The 19,542-nt window shown below is 37.2% G+C and overlaps 1 protein-coding gene across 1 annotated transcript; it reads left to right on the top strand.

Annotated features, from left to right (window-relative positions):
* Positions 1-8,044: 8,044 nt before the first annotated feature.
* On the top strand, positions 8,045-8,827 carry LOC100962908. Its single transcript, XM_003797715.2, has 2 exons — positions 8,045-8,266; positions 8,510-8,827. The coding sequence occupies exons 1-2, from the start codon at positions 8,045-8,047 to the stop codon at positions 8,825-8,827; spliced, it is 540 nt and encodes a 179-aa protein (XP_003797763.2).
* The last annotated feature ends 10,715 nt before the right edge of the window (positions 8,828-19,542 follow it).

The following is a 19,542-nucleotide window of genomic DNA, read 5'->3' as shown; positions in this document are numbered from 1 at the left end:
AGGTGGTAAAGTCTGTGGGGTTTTAGGGTTTTGTTGATTGAAGTAAACAGCCATCATTGCTTCTGTGCATTTAGTCCCCCAGGAGAGTCCACAAAGGGCTCATCCTGGGAATTGGATTTTCTTCTTCCTTCCATTGCCAGCTCACATTAGGGTGGTACAAGATAGGCTGGAATCTAGAAAGGTCCTATTGGTGATAAAATAGTAGCATAACCCTTCCCTTATGTGAAGAATTTGGCAGGTCCTGGCCATTGAGGACTTCCCAGAGGTTCTTTATATAACACCAGAGGTTTGGGGGTTTTGTTGGGAAGGTGAGGGAGAATGTCTTTCAGTGGTGATAAGGCTGTCCTTGGAGCAGTTTAAAAAATTGAGAGTAAATAATGTTTTATACAATTGTTCCTACACATACATATACATATACACACACATATATATATATATATATATGTATATGTATGTATGAATGTGAGTGTGTCTATGTGTGTCTCATGCTGGGATCAAGGGGTAGGTAAGGACAGGGAAAGCAACTCTGTTCATTTGACAAATGTCAAAGGATTTCTTATTAATATAACACTATCACTCATCTGAAATCTCCTTATAGTGTATCTTGGGTTATTTTACTTAAGCCTTCTTAATTTTGTTCCTACTTCACATGTGAGAAACTGAGGTTTGGAGAAGTTAATTTACCTGAGTCCACACAGAAAGTAATTACTGGATTAGGGATCTGAACTCTGGCACCGTTACCCCAAATTTGTGTCTTCCAGACTATATTACTTTCTGCTTTTTTCCATGATGTTTTCAGACTATTTTTATATAACTCCAAGAAGCAATATAGAATATAGGAATAAAATACAAGTAATTGACATATACTAGTTGATTATTATTATTTAATTTTTTAAATTTTATTAAGTCAAATACACATAGATCATGAATACATTCATGCATATGTGGGGTACAATGTGCTGATTTTTTTTTTTAGTACAATCTGATGTGGTTATTTTCAAAGGATTTTTATGTACAGTATCTGCTTTAACCTCAGGAAAAAAAATAAGGTAGATGGTATTATTTTCTTCACTTAAGAGTTCAAAGTAGAGACTCAAAGATTAAATAACTCCGTATCTTGTGAGTAGCTGTGGTTTCTTCATCTGTCTGTTGTTTACTATTCCATTGTGGGAGCCTGTCATGATATCCTCATAATGGACAATTAGATTTTTCCCAATTTTTGCTATTGTAAATGGAGTCTTTATTAACTTTTTTTTTTTTTTTTGAGACTAAGCCTCAAGCTGTCCCCCTGGGTAGAGTGCCGTGACATTACAGCTCACAGCAACCTCCAACTCCCGGGCTCAAGCGAGTCTCTTGCCTCCGCCTCCCAAGTAGCTGGGACCACAGGTGCCCACCACAACGCCCGGCTAGAGTCTTTATTAACTTTTATATGAATATTTCAAGTGCATATTTCACATAAATTTATCTCAGGTATATACCTAAGAGTATATATTTTAAAAATTCACATTTATAACAATAAATAAAAAAGAGAGCCATATGGGCACTGATGGTAAGAGTGTATCCTGAATTAATACACTGTGATTCTGATTAAACTAATCCTATAAACTGAGTTAGAAAAAATTCCATAACTCTAAGGTTTCACTTTTACCTGACTCACCCCCCTAAAACAAACAAACAAACAAAAAACCTGGCTGGATGACTGATCTGAGTGGTGGAGCTGGGACTGAAATCCAGTTTTGTAATTAGAGACAGTTCTTAGGCCTGCCCAACTTTAACATATGACATTCTCACCATTCTTCTTGGGTGGCCTGAGAATGACAAACTTCACAGGTTTAGAGCAGAGATTATACACCACTGAGTTGCAAGTTTGTTTTGGGGAAGACATTTGGTTTTGAGAATTACTCAAGAGTGTTTATATTGCTTCATGTGTGAGTCTGTATGCTGTTAAGCTTGAAATGAAAAGAATGGCTTCGTGGTTTAGTTTTATGAGAGGACCAAAGCCATAGAGCTATGATCCTGTGCATATAACATTGAAGGATCACAATTTAAAGTCCAATAAATCTTGCCATTTGTCTTCACAAGAGGATCTTGAAGTTTTATGAGAAATTATGGCCTAAGAATTTTTAAGAGTTATGTGCAATTTATAGTTAAAAAAAGGAAGTGCTGAAGTTTTCTGTAATGCTTCAAGGCTGTCATTAGAAAAGATATTTGCTGGTTATGCTTCCAACAAAGGTCTTATAACCAGAATCCACAGAGAACTCAAATGTAGTAGCAAGAAGAGAACAAGTGATCCCATCGCAGGGTGGGCAAGAGACTTAAAGAGAAACTTCTCTGAAGAAGACAGACACATGGCCGACAGACACATGGCCTACAGACATGAAAAAATGCTCACCATCCTTAATCATCAGAGGAATGCAAATCAAAACCACTCTGAGATATCATCTAACACCAGTTAGATTAGCCCATATCACAAAATCCCAAAATCACAGATGCTGGCGGGGTTGTGGAGAAAAGGGAACACTGCTACACTGCTGGTGGGAATGCAAACTAATATGTCCCTTTTGGAAAACCATATGGAGAACACTCAGAGATCTAAATATAGATCTAGCATTTGGTCCTGTAATTCCTCTGTTAGGTATATATTGAGAAGACCATAAAGCATGCTATAATACAGGTATCTGTACCAGAATGTTCATTGCAGCCCAATTCACAATTGCTAGGTCATGGAAGAAGCCCAAGTGCCCATCAACCCATGAATGGATCAATAAATTGTGGTATACGTACATCATGGAATACTATACAGCCACAAAGAAAGATGGAGACCTTGCCTCCTTCATGTTTACATGGATGGAGCTGGAAAATGTCCTCCTTAGCAAAGTATCTCAAGAATAGAGGAAAGAGTATCAAATGTACTCAACACTATTATGAAACTAATTGTTAGCTATCTTAGGAAAGCTACAATCCAAATGGAGCCCTAGACTACGGGGAAAGGGGAAGGGGTGAGGGGAGGGAGGAGGATAAGTGAAGAGAATGATATTGTGGGGATCACGCCTATAATTTATCCTATTAGGGTACATGTGAACTTGTCTAAAGGTTGAATATAAATGTCTTAACACAACAATTATGAGAAAGACATGATGGCTATGTTAGCCAGTTGGATGAGAGTTTTCCAAACTGCATATAGAAGCAACACACTGTATCCTATGATAGAATTAATGTACACAATTATGATCTAATAAAAAATAAATTTAAAAAAAAGGTTAAGAAAAAAAAAAAGAAAGAAAAACAAAAGGCCTCACAGAAGGATTATTGACTCTTTGGCTAGGAACCCTGGCAGGATTAGATGTGACCAAATGATTCAATGATTCTGAATGGCTTCAGTTGGCTTTAAGTGGAAATTTTCCTTTTCTCAGGGCCCTAGTAATTTAAGGAAAGGACAGGGAAGCCACCACGAATTGATTCCTCAGAACATTTAAGAAATAGTCATATTGCAGAGATCATATTAATGCTACTTTTGTAATGTACTCACTGATTAATGTTTTGCTCTTTAATGAGAATTTTAAGCACCATGATAATATGATCCAACAGATACTTAAACAGTACAAATACAAATGGTTATCAACATTTTATATGGAACAAGGCATACTTGAAGTATTTAAGTTAATAAATAACAACCACAAAATTAATATAGCCTCTTTAAGATCAAATATGAAATGCTATAAAACTTTGGTGATCTGTATACTTTCTGGTGGCTGGCCAATAGGATTAATTGAATTACTACAGAAAATTCATCACAAAATATTATCAGATTTAACCACCCACTGAGTGCATTATTTGTTATTGTTTTATTAGGTGAAATCAAAGGTTACAGCATATCTTCTGCATTGATTTTCAGCCCAGAGGGGTAAAGTTTTAAAATGAGATGCTGGAATTTTAGTAAAGAGCATGAATTTAATAAAGGGATAATGCTCAATTATCTTATTTAGAAAAGTAAAACTCTTTTATATGTGTATTCCTAACCTTCGAACTTCTTTGATGTTTACATTTTGAAGCTTCTATATTAACTAACTGGAGGTTGAATTTGGAAGGGGAGCTGTGAAGGTAGCAAGGTCCTCATGGAGAAAGGAATTGTTGTCAAGCCCAATGTCAATATTTACCCACATTTCATGCATATTGCCTCTGGCCATATCCTTCAAAAAGCCCAAAATATAGGCTGAAGCCTCCAACCCAGCAAACAGTTATTTCAGTCTCTTCATCTTATGTTTGTTCATAACAAGTGGTTAGGAATCCCTCTTCTTCTTCTTTTTTTAAACTACCCCGAATGGGTGTGTCTTGTCTTGCAACAGAGATCACCTAATTTAGTGGTTCTCAAAGTGCAGTCTCCAGGCCAGCAGCATCATTCATGAACTTGTTAGGAATAAGAATTCTCTTTTATTAAGACCTACTAAATTCGAATCTTTAGGGACAGGCCCCAATGATCTCTGTTTTAAAAGCCTTGTCTGTCATTTGGATGTCTGTCAAAGTTAGAAAACAAGTGATTTAAAGTATATCAGTCATTATAATTTTTTTTGGAACCTGTATTAAAGAGTTCCTATCCCCGTTTTGATTCATGATTCTAAGAACAGAAGATGCACTTAATTTGTAATGCAACAGTCTGTGATGTTTATTATCATATTTTAGTCTTTTTTTTTCTGTCTACTCAGAAATGAGTAGTTGCTCTCACAGATTATTCATTTTCTTTCCCTTTGAGAGACTAGTCTTCAACTTTTCACTTAATATGAAAGGTCATCCTCAAAAAAATTGCCTGATGCTTCAGTTATTTAATTCTCTAGAGAGTTGCTGAGAAGCACAGTTGGTTTATGCCAATCATTTCTTTCTTAAGAAAGATAGTCACTTCACTGTCAATAATGATTAGCAATTTTTTCTCTAGTCTCTACTTTAAGACTAGCCAAAAGTTCAGTGGCCAAGAGTTGTTGCTTTAAGACTTCAGAACTGGCTTTGATTCTGCTTAGGCAGCAGGTTCTTCCAAGGGCTCCAGTACTCTCAGCCTTGCATGTTTGAATGGGGGAAAAGTCAATCATGAAGAAAGTTGAAGTATAATAAGTTTGGGGAGACAGATGGGCTCTGCTTGTGACATGTAAATTTGTATGTATTATATATTCAATTATTTCTGATGTATGAAATTCAGGGGAATCATATGTTCCAGATTCAGTGAGATTCACATAACACAAACCTCTTTTGTCTCTTGTCAGGACTGAACGTGAGCACATTCAATCCTTGCATGTGAGCACATCTAGTCCCTGGGGAAGAATATCATCAGAATTGGGTCACCAGAAGGGAGATGAATATGTACCCTATGGAAAGACAATAGCAGATTCTGGGTAGAAACTGGAAATTCAGGGACCACTGAGATTCGAGGGAAGACCCACATGGACCAGGGCAGGGAGGTAGGGATGCTGAGAGTCTACCAGCAAGCTGCACCAGGAGCCAGCAGTCTGAATAGCCAGAAGACCTCCACAGATAGTATTCCATAGTCTTAGGATTCTAGTGGGGAAATGAGTGAAAGAATGCTTCTAGGATAGAATTGGGCTGGGTGGTATTAACCACTGCCTGAGCAACTCTTTTCTGAGTGAAGTCAGCCAGTGACATCACAGACTCGTATTAGTAGCTTGATTTATAGCTCTGAGTACCTGGTCAGACCTTCTCAGTTTGGTCCTCTAACCTTTAGTGTTTTTGTGCATTTAAAGAGAGGGTCAATTAAAGGGGGAAATTGGCCTCTGAAGCACACATTATGGGAGGCAGGCTATATAGCCTTGCATTTGGAAGTCCACAAATATTGACTAATGCCTTCCTGAGGTCAAGTACCATGGAGATACTAGGGATCAAGTAATGAGCATGAATTCCTGTCCTCAGGGAGCTCCAAGCCTAGTAAAAGTGATAGATATCTAAACAACTTTTTTTTTTTTTTTTTGAGACAGAGCCTCAAGCTGTCCCCCTGGGTAGAGTGCCATGGCATTACAGCTCACAGCAACCTCCAACTCCTGGGCTCAAGCGAGTCTCCTGCCTCCGCCTCCCAAGTAGCTGGGACCACAGGCGCCCGCCACAGCGCCCAGCTATTTTTTGGTTGCAGCCATCATTGTTGTTTGGCGGGTCCGGGCTGGGGATTCGAACCCGCCACCTTAGGTGTATGTAGCTGGCGCCTTAGCCGGTTGAGCTATAGGCGCCGAGCCTAAACAACTTATTATAATTGAATCAGATGATTTTTGTAGATGTGGAGTATTATACAAGAACATATATATATATATATATATGACATATATATTTTTTTTGGCCTGAGGAAATCATCTAAATTTACATAGAAGAAGTGATACAATAGCTGGGCCAGGTAATGAAGAGGGCATTGAAAGCAAAAGGGTGAGTGTGTAAGGAACTGTGTTGTGCCCAGTCCATGGCAGGCTGTCTGTTTCTGCATCAGCATAAGATACTTGAGAGTGAGTGGTGGAGTTGAAGTTGGACAAATGGCATGGAATCATATCACACAGGACCTGTGTGTGATCTTGCTGGGGGACTAGGGAACAGAGCTTTAGACAGAGCAGTGACATGAAGAGATTTCTTTTAGAAAGATCATTGTAGCTTCCTTATGGAAGAATAAAGGGTGGAAAAGAGAGAACAGAGGCTAAATTCAGGAGTAGGACCTTGTAAAGTGCAGTGAATGCGTGATGCAGGCCTGACTTAGACCTGACCGGTGCCAGCAGGGTAGAAAAGCAAAGTTGATTTTTGGAGGCTTGAATTTTTCTTGCTGACTTAGTTTTAATTCTATTTCCACTACTTTAGAGGCTTCTGTGGCAATGCTCTTATAGTTGCTGCTTCTGTAGCTGCTTTAGATGGAGGGGACAAATAGAACTTGAACCTACATTCTCTCATTTATTATACAAACCTTTTTTCCCTCTGAAAGAGTTTACCAAAATTTCCTAACAATGTGAAACTAAACCTAAGAATTCCATGTCAGTATATTAGCAAATAAACTCTGTCAGTTACCATTTTCTTATGACAAGTAATTGAATCTGGTATGTAATTTAAGAGGCTTACATCAAATTGATAGTTGCTATGTGAAAGCCCTGTCAGCTTCACTGAGGAATAACCAAAAACTACTGGATATCCTCTTGCGGAGTTTACCAATACTTCCTTATTCTCTATAGCCACAAATCAAGGAACTTTCTCAGAATACTTTGTTTATTCATGCATACATTCATTCTCTCATCCTATTAATCCAGTAGTCAACAAATATTTGTTAAGCATCTACTATGTTAAAGTAAAATAAAGATATGAGAAACACATTAGAGTTGGAAATAAAAATAGAATAGAAAGTTCTGGATGGAAATTCCAGTATTTAAAAATACTCTTAAGACTTTGGGCTACTTAATTTTAATACTGTATGATTTCCTTACTTTAGAAAATAATACTCTGGAAATTTAGTAAGTTATTAAATATAGTTGATATCCATGGATTTATGCTAGGTATGGCAGAATCTTAGTGAATGTGGGTTATGTGAGGGATTCCTTGTCCATGGTGCAATTACTTCAAAGACTTTTCTCTCTCCTTTTAGGAAATCTGAGACCTCCTAGGCCAAGAACAACATGAGAACTCTCTGAAGGTCATTGAATTCCTTTAGAGAAGTCCACAGGAGAAATCTGAGATTAATACACCATTGTGTCTGTGATAGCTGAGGATACATTAGAAAGAGTCAGTGTAGTAACTATTTCCTTTAGCATTTGACTCTTGGTTCCTTTGTTGTGAACTCTTGGTTCCTGCAAAGCTGGCTGGGGTCAGAATAGCGAGTCCAAAAAAACTTGCCAATGACAAAGGTCCAGCATCTCTAATGTCCATCCCTACACATATCACTGATGAAGATCATACTGAAGATACAGAGGACAGAGTCTACCTATCAGAACATGACCCTCTACAAAGAAGTTTAGAATCATCATCAGAGCCATTGGAGGAGACACCTGAGAGTCATGTGGCTGAGGTTTCACAAGGTCCTGCCATGCTTCCAGTCCAGAGGAGAAAGCTGGATCCACTCTCCAGTAAGCCAAGGAATTTTAGGAAGGTTGTAAGGGCAAAGAGAATAAGAAAGATCAAGAGAAAGAAGAAAAGGGAGGCCAAATGCCTGCCCATTCTTCCAACACCTTCAGCACCACCACAAAGTGAAGATGAGACTATGGATAACAGTCATGAAGATGAAGATAATCCTTACCTTCCCAGTAAGGTAGGGATGAGGCATGAGGTGGCAAAATCCTGAGCTTTTTAGAAACTCTTCCATAATAAAAATAATGACAGCTTTTCCCCTGGCATGGGAGAAGTTGAGGATAAATGAGCTTGAGAAACAAACTGAGATACTTGGACCCAGAGAGAGCATGAAAGAACTGGCTCAGAGGGTCATATTTTTTGTTTATTTTTTAAATTTGGGTATTAGCTTTGAGGGCTTGTAACTTCTTTCTTCTACTTGCAGGAAAGAGTACAGAGCAAGCAGGATGAGGGTTGCTGCGTGATGTATCAAGAAGGATGCCAGATCCAGTCCTGTGACCTCCCGGTCCCTCAGGAGTCTGGGACCTCACCTCCTGCTGTGACATCCTTGGCATCACCACCCCTCTGCTTTGATGGCTTCCTAAGCTGTGTCTGCCAGACCTTCTCAAGGTTTAGGAAGCAGAAGCTTCCCAGAAGAACGAGTAACAAGCAAGCTGACACAGGCGATGATGCTGAGGTTCTGAGACCTGGTCTATTGAGGGGTCTGGGCAAAAACAAAGTGCTGCCTCACCAAAGCCTGTAGCAAGCTGGTACTGACATAGCACTCTCTTGTTGTTTAGTTTTATAGTTTTCTCTGTATGTCACTGTTTTTCTTAGTTGAGTTCTTGCCTTTCAAAGAGATAGAAAGCTGCTTTTATGATGAGATCTGCACTAAACAGATAGTAAAAGCAAAGTAACTTTGAGGCTTTCAACTTCTCCCCAGTGGTAGAATTACTCCTTACTTCCTTTCCATTAGACTGAGGTCGGATTTGCTCTGGAGCAGTGGTCCCAAGATTCATGCTTATTTGACGCACGTATTCAGTTGGCTGAACTTTCACGTAACTTCTCTGAGGATGGAACTCACTCAATTTCATTATTTCGGGTAGTATCTTCTGAAACCTATAACAAAGTGGAGACTCTAGTCTAGCACCTCTTCTTATTTTCATTTACCTTTGGCTGAAGGTCCATTTTTCATTCTTCTTCAGTACTTTGTTGAAATCCTTCTACTTTCTATCTACTTTGAATAGCCTCAGGGTGTGGTAGCTGCTCCCTTTCTTATTACCTCCTCCATCTCTACCCAGTGTTTATGATCCTTTTTGTCACTTGCTGGTAAGATACCTGGCTCTTCCTTCTGAAGTAAATCTTTGGTGTTCTCTAGTCATCTCTGCTGAAACAGTCACACAAGGTAATGTTCGTTCCTTGCCAGACTTTAATCAGACTGTTATAGAACCCAGAGTTCTCCTGAGAATCCTAAAGAAGATATGTAATTTTTAAAAAGTTTAAGATCATTTTATTTTCCCCTTGTTTTTCTGGAATGCCAAAATAGTCCTTTGCCCAGGATGTAAAACAAAAGTTTGAATTAATCTTAAACCTTCCTGGAAGGGAGTATGTTTAAGAAGAGTTTAGGAGTTTCCCTAAATAGGTTTATTATTTTTGTTATTTCCTTCTTATCCCAGTTTCCCAATTCATATAAGAATAATAAATAAAAGTAGAAATATAAATGAACATGCAAAGTACTGCGTAAGAAGAAAGTAGCACTCTTTATTTTCTTTCATCATTAGCACTGACTCTGATCATGACTATGCTAAAATCAGAAAAGGGACCCATATGTTTGCTTTCTTCTTTTCTTGCCTGGAACAGGATTTTGTGCTGTTGGAAGAATGTAGTTGGGAAGGGAATAGAATGGGTAGCAAGAGTCCTGGCAAATATCTTCAAAGCTGCCTCAGAGGTCATTAGTAAAAATCAGCCTTGAAGTCATGTGGTTTGGTGGGGATCTTAGATTAGAATTAGACATTTTGTAAAATGTCCTCAGTGTAAAATGTAAAATGGGACACCCGTTCTAAACTCAGTTCTGCCTTGGTACTTTTAGTTGCCTAAAAAGTAGTTGATGTCTCATTTTGAGAATATGGTGTTTTAATTGAGCTAATTGGCTATTATAAATGAGTTCGAGCTATTATATAAAATTTAAAATGATCTTAACTGTGCCTATATTTAGATACATATTTTCTCAATTTAATATAAGTATAAGAAACATATTCCCAGGCAAGGCATAATGTATGGAAAGTTTTGAGTCATAGAGCCTATTATTAAAAGCTCTCAGGAATGTAGATATTAGTGTTGCTATTAATACTTTATTATTGTTAATGTTTCTTTAGATGTGTCAGGATGAGCTATTCTGTCAAAGAAAAAATATTAGTTGGAGGCTTATTAGTCATATCTCCAGCCCCATCTACAATACTGATTTTCACATGAAACTTATTTGCTACAAATTTAAAATATAGTTTTCAGATAAGTAATGATCTATACCAGCACTTAGTTTTGCATTTTTTCTGCTTATGTGTCATGACCTCTCATTCACAAAAAAGAGAGAGGGCATCCACATCTCCGATGCATTTGTAAATGAGAAAATGTAAGTTCTCAGGTTTTAAATTTTGTTTTCTGTCTTTATGGTCTGAATTATTAAACATGATTTATGACTTAATAAAGCTGGTTTTGAAAAATATACTTGGAAAAATAGTGTAGCTGTGTAAAAGTAAAAACAAATGAAAAGAATAAAACCTGCTACTATTGATGACCGATAAATCTTAGGAGTCGTTTTTTAAATTTGTTTCTTCTGCAAAGAAGATAAACAAATATTGTAAATGTGTTGTAAACAGGAATAATTAAAAAGTATACACATGATTATATTGAATATATTTAGTTTTCTTTTTTTTCCCCCCAGGGAACTCAGAGAACTAGGTAAGAAGCAAGTATTATGCAGATTGATTAAGCTAAGATTTAAAAAGTCAATAAAACTTTTCCAGCACTTTTTCCAAGATCACTCGTTTAATCTGATAGGGAATCATAAAAGGTTTTTAAATAAATGATTTAACTACTGGTCTATTTTTTTTTCTTTTAACTATGATAATTTATGTCTTTACTTATTTTTGCTATGGTTCTAGTTCCAACATTCTATAATGAAATTATTTTTTACTGATCATTTTCTTTTTGTCACCTTATCCTCACATTACTGTCCACATTCCAATTTATGTCATCAGTATTCAGGAAAAATTTATTAGGAAAAAACTCTGTCTAATATAAAATTAGTTTTAAAAAATAAAGGAGGTTTACTTATTAACTGAGTTTTGACAGAAAAAGCAAAAATTATCTAGTTCTGTCCTCTTACTTATTAGAGAAACCTGAAACAGAAATTATGGAGCTCTCTCAAAATGACTTATCTGGTTAGTGACAAAGCTAAAGAAAATAATAGCTAACATTAGATAAAATGTTGTGCTTTATACACACATCACTAATGTTCAGGCAGTCCTCATAGGGTTGATATGATAATTTAAGTTCAGAAATGTCCCAGGACTGGCAAGTCCTGATGCAGTATCTAAATCCAGATCTGTGGGTTTCTGAGGTCTCTTCTCACTACATTCTACCTCTCAATATTATAATTTAAAATTTCTTTGTTACAAGTCTGTGTAATAAGAAGTGGCAATTTCATTTATTTGCCAAGATTTAGGTTTTAACCTTAATACACATGCAATAAAAATAGACCAATTAAAAGTCAAATTAAAAAGATTAAATTTCAAAAGCTTCTGCACAGCTAAAGAAATAATCAACAGAGCAAATGGACAACATATAGAATGGGAGAAATACTCACAAGTTATACACTCAATAAAGGGCAAATAACCAGAATCTAGAAAGAATTCAAGTAAATCAGCAAGGAAAAAACGAACAACCCTGCTAAAAAGTGGGTAAGACATGAAAATAAGCTTTTCAAAAGAAGAAAAACAAATGGCCAATGAACATATGAAAAGTTGTTCACCACTACTAATTATCAGAGAAATGCAAATTAAAACCACAGTGAGATGTCGTCTTACTCCAGTTATAATGGCTTTTCTTAAAAATTCCAAACCATAGATACTGGCATGGTTGCAGAGACAAAAGAATACTTATACACTGCTGGTGGGACTGCAAATTAGTACAACATTTATGGAGAACAATATGGAGATTCCTCAAGGAACTAAAAGTAGACCTACTATTTGATCCAGCAATCCTATTACTGGGTATTTACCCAAAGAAAAATAAGTCACATTATTAAGAAGACTTCTGCATTAGAATATTTATTGCAAAGCAATTTACAATGGCAAAGATGTGGATGAGATCAACCCAAGTGCCCATCAGTTCTTGAGTGGAATAACATACAGCCAGGAAGAAGGATGAATTAAAGCTGTTTGCCACAATTTGGTGGAACTAGAGACCATCATCCTAAAGAAGTATCCAAAGAATGGAAAAACAGGCTGGATGTGATGGCTCACACCTGTAATCCTAGCATTTTGGGAGGCCGAGGCGGGTGGATTGCCCTAAGCTCAGAGGTTCGAGACCAGCCTGAGCCAGAGTGAGACTCTGTCTCTACCAAAAAAAGCTGGGCATTGTGGTGGGAGGCTGTAGTCCCAGCTACCTGGGAGGCTGGGGCAAGAGGATTGCTTCAGCCCAAGAGTTGGAGGTTGCTGTGAGCTGTGATGTCACAGCACTCTACCGAGGGCCACAAAATGAGACTCTGTCTCAATAAAATAAATAAATAAATAAATAAAAGGGAAAAAAAAAAGAAAATTAAAAAAAAAACCCTTGAAACTAAGACAACTGAAAGCAAAATTCAAGAACAAAAAGAATGGAAATGCAAACATCACACGTACTCACTATTAAACTGAAACTGATGAACACATGTGTGCTTAGAGGAGGTAAAGCTCAGTGGACATCAAGCAGGCGGATGGAGGAGAAGGGGATGAGCAAACGTTTACCTAATAAGTACAATAAACACATCCGGGTGATGGGCACACTTATAAGCCCCACGTAAGCATGACAAAATTGATACATGTTTCTACCTTGAAATAGTTTTAAATTCAAATTAGGAGAAAGCTGTTTCTATATTAGGGTATAAATAATAAAATAGTTAACCTAAGTATGATTGATAAAAGAATATTGCCATGTAATATAAACAATTTTTTTGTCATTATAGCCAATTAAACTGAGACAATTACTTTACTGAAAAGTGATCAAGAAGAAAGAGATAGTACATCATCAAAGCAGGGCCATCCATTTGAAGGAGTCAGGGGTCAAGGCACAACAAAGATGAATTAGGCCCCATAGAAAGCTAATAGACTGTGGGGTATTTCTAAACTGTTTTCAGGTGAAATGTTTGAGACTTGGGTAGCAGAAAGACAGGCTCTTCTGCATAACCCAGTGACCCTTGAAATAAGTGAGTATACCCCTGCTAATAAACTCCAGGCTTTAAGTGGGAAATTTAAATTTTCTCACGCTACAAAACATTCTTTTCATTCTGATTTGACAGGGACTCTTGCAAGACAAAAGAAAAGAACAACAAAACTGAAAGATTCCAACCACTGGGCTGTGTGATCAAGAAACATAGTTCTTCATTTTTGCAAATTCAAAGATGCGAGGACAACTGTTGGATGGGGGAAAGTCAATTGGTACAGATTTCATGAGGTATTTTCTGCCAGCTGCATGTATTGCAGCCCTCCCTCCATCATGGAGCCTTTGTGATAAACTATCTCAGAAACTGATATGGTGATCACCCTCCGGGTTGACAGTGCTGAGGTCTAGTAAAGCCTTTGACTAGGATTATTCCTTGCTGACACCCTCCCCCACGCACTGTCTTTGCCTTAAAGTCATTCCTGCACTTGGTAGGAAGCTGATGGATAGTTACTTTGATAGAAATTTCAATAGCTTACATGAAAATTCAACCTCAAAACAGATGACAAAGAGTTTTAAACAAGTTGCATAATTTTAAATGTATTCCACATTCTAAAATTCAATCACAAATGATTTCTAATGTGAACTTGACTTCTTTCCTAATTATAATCACCTTTCTGATTCTAAGATGCCTGTGAAAATACACAATCCTGGATCATTGTGGGAGTAAGTCTTCTTACAAGACAGTAAATCCATTCACAGAAGAGTAGTGAACCAACAACTAGAGTTGTTAATAACTCCCATGAGAAATATCCCTTTATATCTGTCCTATTATTTGGAGAAAGCAGAATTATAATGCCTGCAAAAAGTTTTACAAAAACAGAACCATATTTCAACCAGCATTTAGTACCCAAACTACTTTGCCTGTGATACTCAAAAAGAATCTTTGGCTAAAATTTATATAATTTAAATATGATATAATATATGAAAAATAAAACAGTAATCTTATAGCTGCTTTTCTAAAAATTATCATTTATCTTAATTTAAAATTTAGCTTTAGGCTGGGTGTGGTGACTAACATCTGTAATCCTAGTACTCTCAGAGACAGAAGTGGGAGGATCATTTGAAGCCAGGCGTTCAAGACCTGTCTGAGCAAGAGTGAGACCCTATCTCTACAAAAAGTAGAAAAATTAGCCAGGCATGATGGTGTCTGCCTGTAGTTCCAGCTACTTAGGAGGCTGAGGCAGGAGAATTGCTCGAGCCCAGGATTTTGAGGTTGCAGTGAGTGAGATTGTGCCACTACACTCTAACTTAGTGCAACAGGCAAGATTCAGTCTCAAGAAAAAAAAAAAAAGGTTTCATTTTAAAATTAAAAATACGAAGCAAAAGTCTGTATCTCATTCTACAAGTTATCTAATTACAAATATGTAATCATATAATAAGTAGTAAGTACTTGTGAAATATCTGCCTAAGCCTGGATTGAAAAGACAAATATCAGATCCATTTTTGCCATTTACTACTGTATAACTTTGGCTACTTATTTAAGCTCATTAATCATTGGCTTCCTCATATATAAAAGGAACATATCACTGGTGGATTTTATGAGGATTTCATGAGATCATATCCCTGAAAAATCCTACTGGCTGTTTTTCTATAGAAAACTTTTGACATTATATTGCCTATTGAATTCTTATAAAACTAAACAAAACATTAATTGACTAAATGGTACAGGGTGGTAAGCTACTTATGTCAACAGTCATTTCAAAAGGAACTAAATTTATATCTGGGGGGCCATATATAGAAAATAGATTAAGTATCTGTTTATTCTCAATTTGTGTGTCTCTGGAGAAAATTTTTATCCCAGAATTCGACCAGCCAAAACTCCTTGATAGTTACAACTTGTGAAATCAATATTATTCGTGTTGTTGTCCTAGTTTTGTAGAGCTGAACAGATACTTACCTGGTCCTAAACTGTTGTGATTTGTGAAGCAACTTTTCACTTAAATGTCATCAGCATTTCTTAAAAAAACTTAACAATTTATTCAGCGGCCATAATAAAGTAGTGGTTTTAAACTTTTTCTCCTCTAACACATTTGAATGACAGATGTTCTATCAGTAATAATACCTCCCTATGACAATGATAATCAATAAAATGATGATAAAGTTATCTTTCAGGTATATTATAATTTTTCAGAAATTATTGGGAAAAGCCCCCTACCCTTTATATTCTAATAGTCCCCTTTGTCATTTCTCCTATTTACCAGTTGAATGTTACACCAATACTGACTATGTAAAAAACCATTAAAATTTCAGAATTTTGTGATCTGGAATTTTATTTTGTTCTATTCAGTAGGCATGTATGGAACATCTGTGCTTAAACTGAAGTTATTTTTATTTTTTAAAAAAATAAAAAATATTTATTTATTATTATTTCAAATTGATATGAGGGAACAAATTTTTAGGAACATTGTTCTCACTTCCAAGGTAAAGTTCAAGTTGTAGGAGGGCCCCTCACTCTGGGTGTGTGTGCTAAATATTCTTATTGTGCACAGTATGTGAGATCCTACCAAATGCCTTCCCTCCTCTCACCAATCCTCCTCTCCCCCTTTCCTGCCTCTCTCCCTCCACACTCCTTCTCCTTGCTAGAATATATTTGGGTTTTATCATGTATATGAGTGTGTGTTTATATATTGGTTTCATATTAGTATTGAGTACATTGGATACTTTCCCCCCCATATTTGAGATACTTTACTAAGAAAAATGTGTTCAAACCAAAAATCATTTTACCACAAAGACATTTGCACCAGAATGTTTATTGAAGCTATTATATCTCAAAGTTAAACAAAGAAAGCATACATGAAAAGTAGAAGAACCTGTCTGTGCCATTAAAATACAGTATGTTCAGAGAAAAAAAAAATACAAGCACTCCTGATGACTGGATAGTATGAACAGCATCCAAATGAGCTCAAGAGAAGGCTATACAGTGTAACTGAGCACTGATGCAATGCCTTGTAGGAAAGATTACTGCGAACTGGAATGTATGGGCTGGCTTCTCTGAATAGTTAAGTTTTGAGCTGGATGGTCAAATTTGGTCTAGATTTAGTCAATCCTACATGAAGACAGGTTAAAATCATTTTTCTGAGAGAGTCTTGGAAGCTGGAAGGAGCCAGAACACAAGTGTAAACCACATCCAAGATGGAAAGCTGATAGAGATGGTACCATTATGTCAAAGGGTAGGCAGCCAAAAGATGAATCAGGAGCTAAAGACAGAGCTAGAAAGTTAGGGATTGTGTAAAGGTAGAAATGGTGCAGAGGCAGTCACAAAGGTTAGAATAAAGAGAGGAGAATGGCATATGGAGCACTGGCCATGATGTATTCTTCCTAGGGAGGTCCCTTCGAAAGGAAAACAGCATGGACAACATGAAGGCTGGTGATTCAGATGGAAAAGAGAAAGAAATGTACAGATGTGATATTTGGGTCATATGTTTGAAATGTGTAGTGGGAGTAATGAGAAGTAAGAGGGGTCCAGTTGAATTCCATATTTGAATTCTATCATTAGCTTTTGATTGCATAGATGAGAAGAAGCCACTGTATATTCTTCATGCTGTCTAAGAAGATAACATTGCCCAAGTTAGCAAGCCTAGGAGGGAATAAATGTAGGAGGAGAGATGTGCAAGCACACAGACCTAGATTCAGTAATAATCTCTAGTAAGATACTGTTTAGTTACTTGTCTTCCACTTCCATATAATCTGGGCTGGATGATTACCTCTTTTTCACAACTTTTAGAACTAATCAATTTTTTTTTTTTGTAAGAAAAAACCAAAGTAACAATTACAAATGAATTGTTATGTGTAAGCACATGGTATTTTGTGTTGTGAAGAACGTGGAAAATCTCTTTACTTAGGGTTTCACATTCTACATTAGTCAAACATAATGTATTTGATGAAAAGTTCCAAGTACTTGTTCATAAGGCAGCAGAGCATTACAGCTTAGTATCTGAGAATTCCTCTAGAGACAGTTTCTGGGTTTTTAATTCTGGGTGTTACCTCTGGATAACTATGTACTCTAAACAGATTACTTTTCTGTGCTTCAGACTGATCATACGAAAAATAGGAATAGTTATACCTACCTTACAAGACATGGGCAGTATTAAATGAAATGATAATACATGTAAAAACTTAGACTAGAGCTTAGCACAGAGTATTAGTTCAAGAAATATTGATCTGTTATTATCAATATGAGCAGGACTTTTTAAAAGGCACTGTTTTATGTGGGGAGAGATTATGTGACATACCTGGGAAGTCTGACCCTAAGTTGAGGCTCTCAGACTTCCTAAATATTCTGAACCTGGCTCAGAAATGCTAGAATAACCAAACCTAAAGAGATCCTGTGTGGTGAAATAGTGGTTATTTTTGTAGACAGAACTGCAGTTATTTCATGAACATATGGTATGTTTGTAACACCTAATTGTGAAGGAGTCTAGTCCATCTATTTATACTCAGTGTTTAGCATAGTGCCAAGAACAATGAACACACAATAACCTCTGGTAAATATCTGCCAAGTAAATGAGTAAATAATTCAGTGAAGAGAAGAATATCAGTATATATAAAAGTGGATGTATCGGGACGACACCTGTGGCTTAAGGAGTAGGGTGCCAGCTCCATATACCGGAGGTTGTGGGTTTGAACCTGGCCCCAGCCAAAAACTGAAAGAAAAGAAAAAAAGGAATGTACTACCTATGGAAACAACAATTTGTTTCATCCACAAGACAACTCGTGCATCTTTGGCACTGAAGGCAATTCTCACATTGGAAGAGATTCCTCCAAAGGCGACTGAGTATGAATTCTGCAACAGTTAAATGGGACGGGGGCAAGAGATAAGCATTAGGTTGATTTTAGAAAGTAGATTCAGAACTGCTGTGTTGGGTGATTGAGAAAAAGTAATGCATTTCCCCTTTCAGCACTCTTAATACTTAGCTTTAAAAGGTACACAGGAGGTCGGGCACAGAGGCTGACACCTGTAATCTTAGCCCTCTAAAAGACTGAGGCAAGTGGATTACTTGAGCTCAGGAGTTTTGAGACCAGCCTGAACAAGAGCAAAATCCTGTCTTTACTAAAATAAAATACCCCCCCCCAAAAAAAAACAGGCATAGTGTCACACACCTGTAGTTCCAGCTATTAAAAAGGATGAGGTAAGAGAATTGTTCAAACCCAAGAATTTGAGGTTACTATGAGCTCTGATGATGCCATGGCATTCTATCCAGGGTGACAGAGTGAGACTCTGTCTTAAAACTAACTAAATACATACATCCACAAATAAATAAATAAAATTCACACAGGTGCACACACACATACATACACACATGCACAGGCAAATAATTGATAGTTAAAATATCCATTCATTATTGTTTAGTAAGTGTGACACAGTAATCCACCTCAAAACTTAGTAGCTTAAAATAATGACAACTGTCTACTTAGTGTACGTATCTGCAGTTGGTTTGGGTTCTCAGGAAGGCTCCTCTGTGTGCCATGCAACATCAGCTAGGTTAGCTCAAACTTTGGAGGTTTCATTTTCAAGATGGTACTCTTGTGTAACTGGCAAGTCAGTGCTTGCTGTCAGATGGGAGCTCAGCTGGACTCGGCCAGGGGCATCAGTTCCTGTCTACATAGGTCTCTTCATGGACTACTTGGCTTCCTGTCACAGCATGGTGGCTGTGTTCCCAGTGCAAGCTTCCTGAGAGAACCAGGTGGAAGCTAGGTTTTATGATCTAGTCTCAGAAAACACTTAGAGTGAATTCAGCTGTTGTCACAGGCCATCCCAACCCCCATCTCCATGGGAGGAGTTGTCGCATGTAGGATGGGAGATCTTGTTGTGGCCATCTTGGGATATACAATTTTTCATAATGAGTTCTACAGTTTTGGACAGCATTCAGAGGAATTTTAATTCATGCACCTCTGAAGTTCCCCAGGTGACAAGACTACTGTGGTATGTAGGAAGTGTTGTGGGGAAGAGGCATTTTCTAAGGGAAGAAAGATTTCTGTGGAGTTTGGTAAAGATGG

Source organism: Otolemur garnettii, unplaced genomic scaffold (genome assembly GCF_000181295.1).
Source record: "Otolemur garnettii isolate 467f Iridium unplaced genomic scaffold, OtoGar3 scaffold00122, whole genome shotgun sequence".
Lineage (NCBI taxonomy): Eukaryota > Metazoa > Chordata > Mammalia > Primates > Galagidae > Otolemur > Otolemur garnettii.
Note: the sequence above shows the minus strand (reverse complement) of the source record. Positions and strands in the feature narration are given on the sequence as shown.

What these genes read in the sequence shown, in the direction of transcription:
- LOC100962908 (XM_003797715.2), top strand. Translation starts at nt 8,045, where the DNA reads ATGCTTCCAGTCCAGAGGAGAAAGCTGGATCCACTCTCCAGTAAGCCA. An exon ending in ATCCTTACCTTCCCAGTAAG is followed by an intron (nt 8,267 to 8,509) that starts GTAGGGATGAGG and finishes TTCTACTTGCAG; the next exon opens with GAAAGAGTACAGAGCAAGCA.